Source organism: Cervus canadensis, chromosome 8, assembly GCF_019320065.1.
Source record: "Cervus canadensis isolate Bull #8, Minnesota chromosome 8, ASM1932006v1, whole genome shotgun sequence".
NCBI lineage: Eukaryota > Metazoa > Chordata > Mammalia > Artiodactyla > Cervidae > Cervus > Cervus canadensis.
Window position 1 is genome coordinate 75,557,498 of NC_057393.1, and position 17,603 is coordinate 75,575,100.

The 17,603-nt window shown below is 37.9% G+C and overlaps 1 protein-coding gene across 6 annotated transcripts in view; it reads right to left on the bottom strand.

Annotated features, from left to right (window-relative positions):
- CABCOCO1 (ciliary associated calcium binding coiled-coil 1) overlaps positions 1-16,244 on the bottom strand; it is a 158,704-nt gene extending 142,460 nt beyond the window's left edge. For 2 of the 6 annotated variants that reach the window (XM_043476872.1, XM_043476878.1), the window contains exons 1-2: positions 16,109-16,243; positions 4,132-4,235 (exon numbers count right to left, since the gene is read on the bottom strand). In XM_043476872.1, the coding sequence (XP_043332807.1) occupies positions 4,132-4,235; positions 16,109-16,189 (185 nt within the window). In that variant the 5' untranslated portion in view covers positions 16,190-16,243. Of the gene's footprint in view, positions 1-4,131; positions 4,236-16,108 lie in introns of all 6 variants that reach the window. The other 4 variants (XM_043476876.1, XM_043476873.1, XM_043476874.1 and 1 more) reach the window with 3 other exon arrangements.
- Positions 16,245-17,603: the final 1,359 nt, after the last annotated feature.

Genomic DNA, 17,603 nt, shown 5'->3' on the forward strand with positions numbered 1-17,603 from the left:
AATCCTGGTGGCTCAGAGGTTAAAGCATCTGCCTGCAGTGCGGGAGACCCGGGTTGGATCCCTGAGTTGGGAAGATACCCTGGAGAAGGAAATGGCAACCCACTCCGGTGTTCTTGCCTGGAGAATCCCATGGAGGGTGGAGCCTGGTAGGCTACAGTCCATGGGGTCGCAAAGAGCTGGACACGACTAAGCAACTTCACACTCCTCAGTTCCCCTACCCGCTGAGGGCAGGTCCAGTCTTACTAACACTCCTGTTTCCCCCATTAGTTCCTCCGTCCTACTGAGTTTTGTGTGGTTCTATGTATTCGTCTCCTCTGGTCAGGTACTCCTGTCTGCTCTCAGCTGGTGTTCTGCATGCACTTCTGTGTCTGAAGGTGTATTCCTGACGGATCCATGGGAGAGATGAACTCCACATCCACCTACGCCTCCACCATCTTGTTCCCCAGGATTTATTCTTTATTGTTGTTTCCTGTCTTAGTCCTAACAGCTCCTTTTTAACATATTTTATTATCTCTTTTTTTATCTCTTGTTTTATGGAATCAATGTCCTCTTTAAACATCAGCTTTGCCTAATGATTTTTTTTGTTTGTTTCCGGAAGTTAGTTTTCCTTCCAAATGTATTCTTCATTTGCAATCTGCATGTTATTTTCTCAATTAAATATCTGACCTAAATAGCTGCATGTGTCCTTTGCTTTACACTTTTATTTTTTGAATATTTTAACTGTATATTAATAGACAACTGCCTGAGAATATTTTGGTGAAATCTCCATGAGGTCCCTCCACTTTTGCTCTCTTTCCCTAATGTGTCCTCCGTTGCTTTCCCTAAGTACCATTCGAATCTTAACCTTCAACTTGAGCTGCAGGCTAAATATTTAACATTTCTATTCTCTTAGTTATTTCACTCCAAAGGAAACTATGCAGGGAGATGCTGGGAACAAGATACAGCTGTGGTTTAAATGTAAAGTTTCCATGCATTTTACCGGCAAATTTGTAAGCTTTTCCTCTAGGGATAAAGGCAGAGGGGAGACGGGAGAATAGTGAGATGGCCACTGAGGTAGCACAGCAGAATGTAGCGAAAGAAAAAGATGCTTAATAGTGATTCAGGAAGTTTTGCTATAGTGATAGGTGATGTAACTACCTACTTTATCTCACCAAGAATTTCAGTAAAAATATTACATTATTCTTGCATGCTCTTGAAATTGGAATACCTTTTAATTTTTGAATATGATGACATGCAGAAATAAGCCTTAAGGCAAGAGCTGAACAGCTCATGGAAACCAGTTATAGAAAGGTCATTAAGAGATCACTCCACATTATTTCTATGTTTAAATAGTTATTTTCAATTTAGTCTCTGTCTTTTTTCAAAAGGGATTTGCATGGATCTGTAAATAAAATCAGAGTTACAGGAAAACATGAATGACAGCAGTTAGGAGATGAGAAATGTACCTAGATATTTATCCTTGCTTGAAGTATATTCCAGAAATATACTTTAATGATACTTTAATGTTTCATTTGATTGGTTACTTTTATGGAGCAAAATTTTTAATGTTAAAAGGTAAGGGAATGTGCTGATATCCTATAATTTATTTAAGTAGGTTTACAGCTTTGCAGGACTTCCCTGGTGGCTCAGATGGTAAAGCATCTGCCTATAATGTGAGAGACCCAGATTCAATCCCTGGGTTGGGAGGATCTCCTGGAGAAGGAAATGGCAACCCACTCCAGTATTCTTGCCTGGAAAATCCCATGGACGGAGGAACCCAGTAGGCTACAGTCCATGGGGTCACAAAGAGTCGGACACAACTGAACAACTTCACTTCACTATAGCTTTGCAGGGGCTTCCCTAGTGGCTCTGATGGTAAAGAATCTGCCTACAATGTGGGAGAGCTGGCTTGATTCCTGGGTCGGGAAGATCCCCTGGAGAAAGAAATGGCTACCCACTCCAATTCTTGCCTGGAAAATTCCATGGACAGAGGAGCCTGGTGGGCTACAGTCCATAGGGTCGCAAAGAATCAGACAGGAGTGAGTGGCTAACACTTTCATTTTCTTAGCTTCCTAGATTGTATGATTTTCGGCATATTTTTGCCAGTTGGTGACAGGATACTTCAATTATATTTCTGTCATTTTGAAAGGTATATAATCCCAACTTATAATAATGCTATTTTAAATGGAAAGTGAATGACTGATTGCAAATATTTCAGGATTACTGTTAAAAAAATCATGTAAAAAAAGCTCAAGAAAATCACTCTTTTAAGAAATGGTTCCTGGCACAACACTGATGTAATTTATCCAAAACTGATGTCCTATAATCTGAGATTACTTCAGGTGAATTCTATTAATCATATGGTCAATGGCATATCCTGAAAGAATGACCTTTTAGGTCAACCTGCTGTTGAACTTGAGTTGTTTCTATGTTGCTAACTTCTGTATCACCTTTGAATCATCTACTTTCTCCTAGGTCTCACCTCTTAGAGATGAAAAATATTTTTAGAAATTAGATATTTAACAAAAAAGAGACAATAATTGAAAAAAATTGTCAAAAAGATTGTTATATAAACAGTACAAATTAAGATGTGATGAGAAATATACAAGTCTAAAAAGCATTTGTTTGCAGTTTTATTCAGTATTAACTACTTTTAAATAATATATTTTATTTACTATTCAATACAGATAAATTATAAACTATAAACTATATTAAATGTGCCATTTACATCATATTACTCTATTTGCCTAGTATTGAGTATCTATTTTTTGCATTTCATGTCAGTGTATGACAAAAACCACTACAATATTGTAAAGTAATTAGCCTCCAACTAATAAAAATAAATGGAAAAAATAAATAAATAAATATCTATTTTTTGCGTTTCAATGATAACATTTGGGGTTATCTAGAAGTCCAAAATAATATGGTTGACTTAAGTAATCAGTGATATTAATACATAAATGAATTTTTCTAATTAATTCTGGCACTAAAAAATAAGAATTCCCAAAGAGTATCTGTTTCTATAAAAATGGTAAAATGACCATGAAATTCTTACTTGATATCTATGAAATTTTTAATTGACTCATACTTCTAAAGATGCAGATAGTAAGCTTGTATGGCCAAATCACAGACCAAGATTTCTAGCAGGATTTGAAGGCAGTGGAGGTGAAAAGCATCTCAGGAAAAGGCCTGTCAGTGTCATTTGCCTGCTCTTAATATGCTTTCCCTTCTCAAATTTCTCCTCCACCCAGTAAATGTCATATTTCCTTCTCAACTGTAAATCACCTCTATTCTGTAATATTTGATATTATGATCTGCAAATGATAACCACTGACAGAGTCATTTTCTATTTGCCATTACGGTTTACAACACTCCGCTTGCATCCAGATGACTGGCCTACAGAAATCTTACCCTTACAGTCCAGAACATCATCACATCATTCCCACTCTCCATATATTACAACTAATCAGGCTTCCATTATTACAGTGAGATAATTTTTAAAATGAATGCTACTAAAAACACTGTTTAGGCATTTGTGTGGTGAATATATCTGAGTATATCTAAGAGTTCTAAGAAAATGATCTACTGTAGAAATCAATGGCTTTAAAAATAAGAAGTACCTGTACTAGAACTGATGCCTATAGATTCAGTTATATTCCCATATTTAAACAAAATGTATGAGATTAGAGTACTTAGTATAGCTTCATATCCAATAAAAATCACAGGTGGATGGCTAATATTCAGGATTACCAAAATTATACATGTATTGACTATTAGTATTACAGAAAATACATCTTACTCTTGTCAGGATGAGACAGAAGACATAGAGGTTCTTATGCATACTGTCGGTTTTACAAATGAAAGAGAAAAGATGTCATATGCTAATGGTTGCTGTTAACAATAAACCCCTATTCTGTGTTAAGATAACAAGTTGGTTTGAAATCCACTTCTTCCATAAAAAAGACTGCTGAGCAGTGCAAAAAGTCAGTTTGAGAATTTTTGTGTTCCAGAGTCTGGATATATATATATCTGTGCACAATATAATAACAAATATTTTGAAAAAAGGTTTAAAATGTGTAATAACATATTATGCCATTTATAGATGCAGAACTAGAACTGTTCCATATTTGGTTGTGATATCAAAGTACTTACTGTTGAACTCCATCTACATCCTCTGCTAGTATTTCAATGATCTGGGCAACTGAAAGAAAATCTGGAGACAGAATCTTTTCATGCTCCTGGAATTCAGCATCTTTCTACAAAAAAATGTGGGATAAGTTATTTCAATCACATTTCACATATTAATCCTAATAATACCAAAATCTGTTCTTACTTTTGTCTATTGTTATCAGGAAAAAATTTTTAAGTAATGGTATCTCTTCTACAAAGCTGAGTGGTTAGTCAATCTATCTTCTGTGCATATTTAAAACTGGGTGATGGTTTTCAATTAACAAACATTTTTTAATATCTATATATTCCTCTTTGAACCTGGGGTACAAGAGGAGGCAAAGACAACAAAGACTTGTTACCCTCAAGAAGCTCAACATCTTGTGGAAGAAACAAACCAAAGGTGACTTTAAAACAAGAAAATAAAATTATAAGTGAGCCAAACAAAGGTGTCATTCAGGACTTCCCTGATGGCATAGTGGATAGGAATCTGCCTGCCAATGTAGGGGACACAAGTTCGATTCCTGGTCCAAGATTCCATAAGCTGCAGAGCAACTAAGCCCATATGCCATGGCTCCTGAAGCCTGCACACTCTAGAGCCTGTGCTCCACAACAAGAGAAGCCACCACAATGAGAAGCCCGTGCACCACAACTAGAAGTGGCCTGAATTTGCAACAACTAGAGAAAGCCGGTGGAAAGCAACAGAGACCCAGTGCAGCCAAAAATAAGTAAATAGGTTAAATTAAAAAAAAAATAGCTGTCATTCAGTCTAAAGGAAGGAAGGGATAAGGACAGGAACAGAACAAGGAAAGTCTAAAGAGAGGAATAGATTTTTGGAGAATGAACACGGATAGTGCCCCAGGTGAATGAATCAGCAACACCAAAGTGGTAAATGTAGGACAGTTGGGTACCAGTTCTGTGAATGTCAGTAATTCACAGTGGTGCCAAGGGTACACACAGGGTACAAGTTGAACCTAAGTGCAAGGTGGGCGTTGGGAAAATATCACAGGAGATCTCAAATAGTTTAATAAATATTTACTAAGCGATTACAAGACACAAGGTATTACACAAGTCACCACACATAGTTTAGACCATGGCTGTTGGAAGAATGACAGGTTGAAGAGTTTGTTCTTAATAATATAGGCAGAAATGGACTGTGAAGTTTTTGAGCAATGAAATGACAAAATAAAACTATGCTTCAATGAAGGGTAATCTGTAACAGGGTGAAGAAAAGATAGGAGCAGAGAAAGGATAAAAAGGAAGAGTTAAATGAAAAAATTATTAGAACAGTTCAGGAATGCAGCAGTGTGCATGAAAATGGATAAGGATAAATGCAACTTATATATGGGGAACTAAAAAGAGGGAAGAATGAATGGAGAGTCTGAGTTTCTCAAATAGGTGACTAGAAGAAAAAGGTGATGAGACTCAGGGCCTCCAACAGCAAATATGCCCCCATGCATGAACCAGACAAAAGAATCCTCTCTGGGTAGAGGAAGTATTAAAAGATGTAAGGCTGACACAGCCCTACACCCAAGTGCACCGCTTGTGAACAGAACAGTTTCACCTTCTGCTCAATCCTCAGCTGAGTCCTTTTGTACAGACTACAATCCATAAAAACATACATGACACTCTTATTGGGCTTCCCTGATGGCTCAGATTGCAAAGAATCTGCCTGCAATGTGGGAGATGCGGGTTTGATCCCTGGGTGGGAAGATCCCCTGAAGAAGAGAATGACAATCCACTCCAATATTCTTGCCAAGAGAATTCCATGGACACAGTCCATGGAGTCACAGAGACTTGGACGTGACTGAGCAACAATCTTATTACACCAACAGAAATAAGAGATTTAGAAGATGTTGCTAGTTTTAAGAAGGCAAGATGATGAGTTTGGTTTCAGTGGTTGAATTTTAGGTGGAATATGAATACCAAGAAATGTTTAGAGATTAATTAGAAATGCTAGAGTCACAAAGGTCAAGTTTACAGATGTTGGTTTAAGAGTCACTGCAAGTATGAGAAGGAATGAAACTGCCCAAAGCCAGAGCGTAAAGAGAACTGTGAATGGGGGATGGAAAAGGAGACTGAGAAAGTGGTAAGACACCAGGAGCTTTGTGAAAATCAAAGATTATGAGATTTACACCAGTCAGAATGGCTATCATTAAACAGTCTACAAATAACAAATGCTGGAGAGGATGTGGAGAAAAGATAACTCAAACACAGTTGGTGGGAATGTAAATTGGTATAACCATTATGTAAATAGTAGGGAGGTTACTCAAAAAATTAAAAATAGAGTTGCCATGAGTGTATGCTCAGTTGTATCCAACTCCTTATAATCGCATGAACTGTAGCACACTGGGCTCCTCTGTCCATGGAATTTTTCAGGCAAGAATACTGAAGTGAGTAGCCATTCCCTTCTCCGGGGAGACTTCCTAACCAAAGGAACAAACTCGTATGCTCCATTCAGTTCAGTTCAGTTGTGTCCAACTCTTTGCAACCCCATGGACTATAGCACGTCAGCCAGGCTTCCCTGTCCATCACCAACTCCTGAGGCTTGCTCAAACTCCTGTCCATTGAATCGGTGATGCCATCCAACCATCTCATCATCTGCTGTTCCCTTCTCCTGCCCTCAATCTTTCCCAGCATCAGGGTCTTTTCCAATGAGTCAGTTCTTTGCATCAGGTAGCCAAGGTATTGGAGCTTCAGCTTTAGCATCAGTCCTTTCAATGAATATTTAGGACTGATTTCTTTGAGGATTGACTGGTTTCAACTCCTTGCAGTCCAAGGGACTCTCAAGAGTCTTCTCGAACACCACAGTTCAAAAGCATCCATTCTTCAGCACTCAGCTTTCTTTATGGTCCATCTCACATCCATACACAACTACTGGAAAAACCATAGCTTTGACTAAACGGACCTTTGTTGGCAAATTCAAGTCTCTGCTTTTTAATATGTTGTCTAGGTTGGTCATAGCTTTTCTTTCAAGAAGCAAGTGTCTTTTAATTTCATGGGCGCAGTCAACATCTGTAGTGAATTTGGAGCCCCCCAAAATAAAGTGTCTCACTGTTTCCATTGTTTACCCATCTATTTGCCAGGAAGTGATGGAACTGGATGCCATGATCTTAGTTTTTTGAATGTTGAGTTTTAAGCCAGCTTTTTCACTCTCTTCATTCACTTTCATCAAGAGGCTCTTTAGTTCTTCTCTCCTTTCTGCCATACGGGTGGTGTCATCTGCACATTTGAGGTTATTGATATTTCTCTTGGCAATCTTGATGCCAGCTTGTGCTTCATACAGTCTGGCATTTTGCATGATGTACTCTGCATAGAAGTTAAATAAGCAGGGTGACAATATACAGCCTTGACTTACTCCTTTCCCAATCTGGAATCAGTCCATTGTTATATATTCGATTTTAACTGTTGCTTCTTAACCTGCATACAGGTTTCTCAGGAGGCATGCAGGGTGGTCTGGTATTCTCATCTCTTGAAGAATTTTCCAGTTTGTCATGATCCACACAGTCAAAGGCTTTGGCATTGTCAATGAAGCAGATGTTTTTCTGGAATTCTTTTGCTTTTTCTATGATCCAACGGATGTTGGCAATTTGATCTCTGGTTCCTCTGCCTTTTCTAAATCCAGCTTGTACATCTGGAAGTTCTCGATTTAGGGACTGTTGAAGCCTAGCATGGAGAATTTTGAGCATTACCTTGCTAGTATGTGAGATGAATGCAACTGTGCAGTAGTTTGAACATTCTTTAGTATTGTCTTTCTTTGTGATTGGAATGAAAACTGACCTTTTCCAGTCCTGAGGCCACTGCTGAGCTTTCCAAATTTGCTGGCATATTGAGTGCAGCCCTTTTACAGCATCATCTTTTAGGATTTGAACTAGCTCAACTAGAATTCCATCACCTCCGCTAGCTTTGTTCGTAGTGATGCTTCCTAAGGCCCATTTGACTCTGTATTCCAGGATGTCTGTCTCTGTGTGAGTGATCACAGCATTGTGGTTGTCTGGGTCATGAAGATCTTTTTTGTATAGTTCTTCTGTGTATTCATGCCACCTCTTCTTAACATCTTCTTCTTCTGTTAGGTCCATGCTGTTTCTGTACTTTATTGTACCCATCTTTGCATGAAATGTTCCCTTGGTATCTCTAATTTTCTTAAAGAGATCTCTAGTCTTTCCCATTCTATTGTTTTCCTCTATTTCTTTGCACTGATCACTGAGGAAGGCTTTCTTATCTCTCCTTGCTATTCTTTGGAACTCTGCATTCAGATGGATATATCTTTTCTCCTTTGCCTTTCACTTCTCTTCTCAGCTATTTGTAAGGTCTTCTCAGACAACCATTTTTCCTTTTTGCATTTCTTTTTCTTTGGGATGGTCTTATTCACAGCCTGCTGTACAATGTTATGAACCTCCATCCATAGTTCTTCAGGCACTGTCTATCAGATCTAATCCTTTGAATCTATTTGTCACTTTCAGTGTATAATCTTAAGGGAGCTGATCGAGGTCATACCTGAATGGTCTAGTGGTTTTCCCTACTTTCTTCAATTTAAGTCTGAATTTTGTAATAAGGAGTTCATGATATGAGCCAGAGTCAGCTCCCGGTCTTGTGTTTGCAGACTATCAGAGCTTCTCCATCTTTAGCTGCAAAGATTATAGTCAATCTGATTTTGGTATTGACCATCTGTTGATGTCCATATGTAGAATCGTCCATTACTCAGGCACAAAAAAAATGAAATTATTCCATTTGCAGCAACATGGATAGACTTAGAGATTATCATACTAAGTGAAGAAGTCAGAAAGAGAAAGACAAATATCATATGACATCACTTACATGTGGAATCTAAAATATGACCCAATCAATATATCTATGAAACAAAATGTCTCACAGATACAGAGAACAGACTTGTGGTTACCAAACAGGAGGAGGGGTTGGGAGGGAAGGATTGGGAGTTTGGGATTAGCAGAGGCAAACTATTATATATAGAATGGATAAAAAACAAGATCCTACTGTATAGCACAGGGACTATATTCAATATCCTGTGACAAACGTAATAGAAAAGAATGTTAAAAATAATATATGTGTGTATAACGAGTCACATCTCTGTACAAAAGAAATCAACATATTGTAAACCAACTATGTGCTGTGCTGTACTTAGTTGCTCAGTTGTGTCCGACTCTTTGCAACCCCATGGACTGGAGCCTGCCATGCTTCTCTGTCCATGGGGATTCTCCAGGCAAGAATACTGGAGTGAGTTGCCATGCCCTCCTCCAGGGGATTTTCCCAACCCAGGGGTCGAACCCAGGTCTCCTGTATCGCAGGTGGGTTCTTTATCATCTGAGCCACCAGGGAAGCCCAACTAAACTTTAAAAATTTTAAAATAAATAAATAAATAAAAAGTATTGTGAGATTTGGGCAAGAGTGGGGCAAATGCTTTTAATTCAACAGTTATTTATCCATGTCAATGAACTCCAATAAATAAGCACAACAGAAACTTTTTGCTATAGTTAATAAGATTACATCCCAAATTTTCTTTATTCTTTTTCAAGAATAGAAAACTGAAAAGCTAACACTCACTGGAAATAATAATCAGTTTAATGTTTATAATATTAGGTTATTATATTTTTATTTTTAAAAATCTAATTGAAAAGTAAAATATGCTGTTTTATTAACTATCTTTATTTAGTATAGAGTCAGCAAATTAACCTAAACTAGGTCATCCATTTGATTATAAATTCAAGAAGAAAAAATATTTTAGTACCTAATATAATACTTTGCACCTAGTAGGCACTCAGATGCTTGTAAACTGAATTAAATGCAAGCAGTTTTTAGACAGGATAGTATTTTAATCCATAATATATTGTATACACTTGTTTAAATATTTGTTGGTTACATGCATTTTTTATTATTAGCAGTAAATTATAATTATTACTGTACTATTAATTCCATTAGGCTGTAAATTCCTCAGGGACAATCATTCAAGTTTTTATTTCTTTTGAGAATTCTGCAGTTCCTAGTTAGGTCAACACAGGTTGTTAATCAACCTGTGTCTGAATTCATCTTCATCCTGTGGTGATATTGTTAGATGATGGAACATGATGAAAAGCCAGACGTAGATTCAGAGATCTCACGATGCCTTTAATATTGATGAATTTTGTGACTTAACAGCAAGGCATATGAACCTAAAATTGGATTAATGTTCAAACATCATTTTGATGTTTTAATACAAACACAATTGTTATCATTATTAATTATAAAGATATACATGAAAGATATACAGACATTCAGATCAATTGTCTCAGATTTGAAAATTTTCTTAACAGGAGAAAACAGGTCACACAAGAACTGTAAAAAAGAGTATAATCTTAATCTTTTGTACAATAATAATTCTAGCTAAGGAGTCTAATACCAGTGCCTCGTTCTTCTACTAAAACTTGATAGATTAAGATAATCATTTTGTAGGAGGGTTTGCCTCTGGTTTTTGGTTTTCTTTTGTTTTAAATTGAATTCCTGGACCTATTTTAAATGAGAGCTTTTCTTCTGTTTGTTTATACACTGCCATGCACTAGAAAGGATATAAGGTGGTTAAATATCTTTAATCTTTCAATACATACATTCTCATTTGTAAAAATTAAAGATACAATGGAAAATTCATGAATAGGCTAATAAAAATGTAAATATGTAATTATCACTTTCTCTGTAAAATTATATCTATGACTAGGAAAATATGTGAGCTAAACTGCACTGTAACTCATTTTATTCCACCACCTGGTGGATTTTAGCTGTTATTCCAAAAGCATTAAAATTGTAAGCTGCTATTATTTGTCAGACAATCTTTTCTGTGAATTTTTTCTCTAATGTCACCTAAACTTTTCACATTTGAACATAACGTCTTTCTTCTGGAATTTAATCTTTTGGGGGCATCTTTGTATCCATCACTGATATGTCTTAAAAGATTTTTTAAAAATGTTCACTAAAGAAATATATAGCACAGTTCACCAAAGATGCCTAAAAGAGGTTTCATAGCCTTAGAGAACAGAGTGGTTTACCATTTCCACACTCTGAAAGGCTTTCTTCAAGATTGAAAATAAATGAACTAAGAAGCAGCTCTGTGTTGAGCCATGTTGGAGCTGAGGCAAAAAGGAAAAATCAGTAATAATGATGCTGTCTTTATTTAGAATCTAAATCCATTATGGATTTTTGCATTTATTTTAATTTTTTAAATATTGCATTAAATTTTTTCTCTTGACTACAGAATGTTTTAGCATCCCTTAAATTTTGTACCCAAGGAGGGTGCCTCACTCTCATCACTATAGTGCTGGACACCATAAAGAGCCAATTTAAGAAAAAGAAAAAAAAAGTAGATGAAAGAAGGATAAGTAACTAGCAAGAGCTAGTTCCTTAAAATATGAACAAAACAGGCAAATTTTGGGCAAAGGTGATTAAAGAAGAAATAAATATATGCCACATTAAATGAATACATTTGAAAATTACAAGGTAATGGGTGATTTTCTAGGAATATACGTTATAAATTTGACCAAGGGTAAAGGAGAAAATGGACCTGAGAAACATGAACTAAACTGGAAGTCTACCTTTTAAAAGGTCACATGTCCAGACAGTTTTACACTTGAGGTTCTACTAAACAACCAAGAACACATAAATTCTGTTAGTCTAATGATTACAGATTGTAGATATTCATTTTTAGAAACCAGCATTGTCTATATACAAAAACTTGAACTAGCACAGAAAGGTGCCTCAACTCAAAATCATTAATGAACTCAGAGGCAAATATTCTACTTAAAAATATCTTAGGGTCTCCCTGGTAGTCCAGTGGCTAAGAATCTGCCTGCCAATGCAGCAGAAATGGGTTTGATCACTAATGCATGCCATGCGTCACAACTTCTGAGGCTGGCAAGCCCTATAACCTGTGCTCTGCAGCAAGAAAATGCACCACAATGAGAAGCCTATGGACAGCAACTATTACAGAAAAGTAGTCTCCATTCACCACAACTAGAGAAAGACTGTGCACATCAATGAAGACCCAGCATAACCAAAATAAATAAATATATAAAATTTTAAAAATATTTTTAAAAAGTGACATCTTTGAATGTTGAATCCAGCATTGTACTAAAATAATAATAAGCTATCATTATGACAAGATAAGGTTAATTTCATAAATGCAAGGATAAATTATGGTTAACAAGTCTCATGTACTTTTTAAGTCAAATTAAAAGATAAAATTATGACTATATAAGTAAATAATAAACAGGCATTTGTAAGAATTCAGCAGAAAAACTCAGTAAAATATGAATTAAAAAATAGCTAATTTATAGTGAATGAAACTGGCATGATGGTTCACACTAGAACAAAATTAGATCCCCATTTCAAATATACATCTATCAAAAATTAATTTTAGCTGTGTTAGATACCTAACTTTAGTAAAATAAAACTTTAAATATCAGAAAAAGATTGAAGATGATTTGTGCAACCTGAAAGTGAGGACGGAGTAGGGAGAAGCAGGAAATAGATAGGAATAAGATAGGAAATTCAAAGACTTAATAGTAAGATGAAAGACTTACTAGGAGACCAAACATCTGTGAATACCTCCACACCCATTATCAGTATTTCCAGAGGTTCCAAGTGTTTGATAATGGTACTGCATATTCACTTCATTGGAAGGACTGATGCTGAATCTGAAACCCCAATACTTTTTGGCCACCTTATGCGAAGAACTGACTCATTTGAAAAGACCCTGACGCTGGCAAAGATTGAAGGCAGGAGGAGAAGGGGACGACAGAGGGTAAGATGGTTGGATGGCATCACTGACTCAATGGACATAAGTTTGAGTAAACTCTGGGAGTTGGCGATAGACAGGGAGGACTGGTGTGCTGCAGTCCATGGGGTCGCAAAGAGTCGGACATGACTGAGCGACTGAACTGAACTGAGTACTGTTTTCTCAACAATATTTCGAGCAACTTTTTGGCATCCCGTCCATTGTCCTATACTATCTATATCATGTGGTGTGAATGGCTTCAATAAATCCCTCTTGAATGATATTCCAGTTGTAGGAACCTGATCATCTTGGTGCTCAAGTTGAGCCCCAAGTGTTTCTCTCTAACCTTCCAATGAGGGGGTGGGGCTGTTTTCAGAGCCCATGCATGTGTGCCAAGTCACTTCTGTCACGTTCGACTCTGTGAGACTCCACTGACTGTAACCTGCCAGGCTCCTCTGTCCGTGGGATTTTCCACACAAGGGTACTGGAGTGGCTGGCCATGTCCTCCTCAAGGAGATCTTCCTGACCCAGGGACCGAACCCATGTCTCCCACATTACAGGCAGATTCTTTACCACTGAGCCACCTGGGAAGGCTAACTGGGAAACAATCATTTACTTTTTCCTTTACGTCTCTGATATGAGTTGAAGTTTAGTCCCTTTTAATTATACTATTAATATTTAAATGATTACATGTCCCAAACAGTATTTTTGAAGATATTATAAAAGTCAGTTTATGAACTGAATTTACACATTCACGTATGAATTAACTTATAAGCATTTATAAACTCCTTTCACTCACAGATCTTTAGGTAGCAAATATTTATTTTCAGATTGTCATCATTTCTCTGGTTTTCTGCATTTAAATGTTGGTCTCCCAAAACTTTAGCATTATGCAAGAGGCATTTATTCCCATGTTACTAAAGAAACTGTACTATTAAATGCAGAAAGTTGGCAAGAAAGTTTATGTAACGTTACATAAAAATATTTTTCTGGAACCATATCTCATGTCTGCTTGTTCAAGGTTCTTATAGAGTTCAATCTATGATAACTATTATACATTTACTGGCATACCTCAAAACCTCTATAATTCCAATTAGTTATCAAATTTTATTGAGTGCCTATTATATGATTGGGACAACTGGTTGTTTTAATTTTAGGTACTGACAAGTGGGAAATCTCAGACTATAGAAAGTGTATGCTTTATTTCCAACAAATTTGGCAAAAAAAGAAATATTTCACTACTGTTTGGCTCAGGTGACTGATGGTCCACTGGCTAAGTCGATTTGGGTACAAATTATTGAGAAATAATACTATAAGCGAATAGGTTTCCAGGGATCAACTCTGGAAAGAATCTCACCTTACAAGAACCTTTCAATACCTAACTGAAAAGAAGTAGTCTCGTGAATAGAGACACCAAGAGAGATTTTTGCTATCTTTTCCATCTAACCCCTGAAACCCACAGTGGGCACAAATGGGTGGCAGGCAGGACTTAACCAATGGCACAACACTAAGGACCGACTGTCTTCTCGATGAACTACAGGAACTCTGGTTTTAGAATGAAGTCTCCAAGATGCAGACTGTTAATCTTAGCAAATGAACAGTTAAGTGAGTCCAAATTAAAACTTTATTTTTTCAGTTTGTTACTAACTAAAAGACTAAGCATATCCGGAATTGACTGTCACGATGAATACATGCTGCTCCTCCAAGAAGTTTAACAAAAGAGCTCAATGACAGTGCTAAGATGGCAGATAATCACCTAAGGTCTGTAACTGGTTCATTAGTTTCACTTATCTTTTATAAAAAGTGATTCCCCCTCACCCTGGAACATGGTAATTTTTTTTTTTTGCATCTTAAAAAAAAATTAAGGGGTATTTCTTTCTTTTTTTTTTTTTTGAAGTGCAGGTTCATTAACTCCAAATTATCAGTTACTTATAAAGGATATTTCTATTGATACACGGATAAGTATTGGGTGTATTCTCACAAGAAAGTTTTTGTATGTATTTATATACCATGATTTAACTGGGAAATTTCCTATGCCACTTTTGAAACTGTATTACTTACATTACAGATCACAAGGGAGTAACTGGCTTAGTAACCAGTTTATCACATTAAAATGTATTTTTAATGTATGCTAATTTCAAAAGGTTCATAGGAGAGTCAGCAGCTTTAGTGGTCTGCATACAGTATTGGGAAGAACCGGTTGGGAATGACTTGCATATCTCTAGGCAAGGCACTGTACTACTGGTTCTGTGTATCCTCATTCACAAAACTGCAGCTCATACACATCTTCTGTACAAAAAATAAATAAATAAATGCTGTTTAGACTAACAAGTGAGTTTAACCCTGCAATGTTAATTATAACATTATTATTCACCTCCAAAGTCTTAAAAAAGCTGAAGAAAAAACTTCTTAGAATATGATTGACTCAGTACGTGAAGATTTAAACATTTCTTAGTAGTATCTGACAAATATTTTTAATTAAAATCTCAGGATACAAAGCTTCTGAGTAATCCAAGTTACTTAGAACCCATTTATTATTGAGAATTAGTGCTGAGAGGGGCCTGAGAAGATATTTTGCACAGGAAACCCCTGGAGGCCTAAGAATGTTAAATACTTTTCCTAAAGACAAGGTGCTAATGAGCAACTCAGTCATAACCGGAAGGTTGATTTTCTAGGCATTCCTCAACTAGGCATTTGTCCCATCTCTCAACTATTTACGTATTTAGAGAAATAGTAAAATAATACGGGAAACATTGGCCTTCAAATATTCATCAATCCACTATCAATGAAGAGTAATTATTCCATGGCATCTTTTGAGCAACAGAACTGTGATATCTGAAGCGAATTAGTGGTCATTTACAAAGAAGACGCGCTCATTTAAAATTTTCAAAATTCCCTTTTAAGTAGAGAATCCTGGGAAAAGCGCGTATTTGTGAGGCCTCTTGGGCAAAGAACCGACCAATGGAGGGATTTTTAGTTTACACTCGGGGGCACGGAGGGGCGTTGGTCGACAGGGCAAGGGGAGAGCGGGACGGAGGCTTGGGAATCCCCCTTCACTCCCTGAGAGCCCGCGCCGCCCGGGGGTCGCACCCACTCGGGGCCGAGCACCCAACTCGGGCATGGGGCACCTCCGAGGGAGCAGCCTCAGCCGGCGGGAGAGGTCGGGCGCTCGGGGGTCGCGGGTACCGGGCAGAGACGGCGTACCTCCGACTCGGGTGTGGTTCCCGCCGGAGTCACTCCTGCGGGAGTCGTTCCCCCGGGTGTCGTCCCCATAAATGTCGCCATGATCCCGCCTCAGCCCTGCGGCCCCTCGTCGCTTAGGCAACCGCGGCGGGGTCGGGGGCGGGGTCGCTGGGCTGGGGAAATGAGCCCACGCCTAGCTGCTTCCGGTCCCGAGCCCCATGCCCACCTGGGAAATGGTCAGGACAGCGCTTGTAGGGGCCGGAGAGCAGTCCCTACCGCTGCGGGGCGCTGTGCCGGGAAAGCCTACGGCAGGGCTTTGAGTAACTAAATCGAGATAGACTTTCCTTCTAGCAAGAGTGAAAAAAGGCAAAGAAAAAGAGCAGTTGAAACGAACTAGTAAACGGGGATGTGAGGCTTCCCTGGTGGCTCAGTCGGGATAGAGTCCATGGGGTCACAAGAGTCAGACACGACTTAGCGACTAAACTACTACCACCAAACGTGGGTGTGTAATACAAATACATGACAAGCCTGTCCATTTTGCCCAGGCAAGAATACTGGAGCGGGTTGCCATTCCTTTCTCCAGGGGATCCTCCCGACCCAGGGATCGAACCCACATCTCTTGCATTGCAGACGGATTTTTATCGACTGAACCACCAGGGAAGCCCCCAGTAAGTATTAAAGTGAGGTATATTTTTGAAATTAGTATTTTACATGAAAAAATTGTAATTTTAAAATATTAGGATATTATTGTTATGTTTAGAAGGAAAAACAGCCTTTATCTTTTGGAGATAATATGCTGAAAGATTTAGTGATTGTGAAGTGATAAAATGTCCACGGTTTACTCCGAAATAAGGAAGGGTAGATGGATAATGAGTGGAGGTAGAGGAATCAAGATGGGGGGAGGGGCATGGTCATTATACTATTATTTCTACTTTATAGTTTGATTTTTTTCGATAATAAAAACGTTGAAAAACAACATTTTTAGTATTTGTATGGCTTCACTGGTAGCTCAGCTGGTAAAGAATCCACCTGCAATGCAGGAGACCCCTGTTCGCTTCCTGGGTCCGGAAGATCGCTGGCAAAGGGATAGGCTACCCACACCAGTATTCTTGGGGTTACCTGGTGGCTTAGCTGGTAAAGAATCCGCCTGCAGTGTGGGAGACCTGGATTCGATTCCTGGGTTGGGAAGATCCCATTGAGAAAGAACGGCTACCCACTCCAGTGTTCTGGCCTGGAGAATTTCATGGACTATACAGTCCATGCCGTCACAAAGAGTCTGACATGTATGAGCGACTTTTACTTTCACGTGAGTGTTCTCTGACTGATAGTATCTGCTTCGATAATGAAAAGTGTTTTATTAAATTCCATGGGGGTTGCTATGCAGGAAACTTACTGCAAATATCAGACATTTAAATGCTTCACTTTCCTCCTCTGTCAAATGAGATAATGACAGTGTGGGCCTTATTGCATTATTGTGAGGATTTAGCATGTTAATATATGGGAATATTTAGGACAG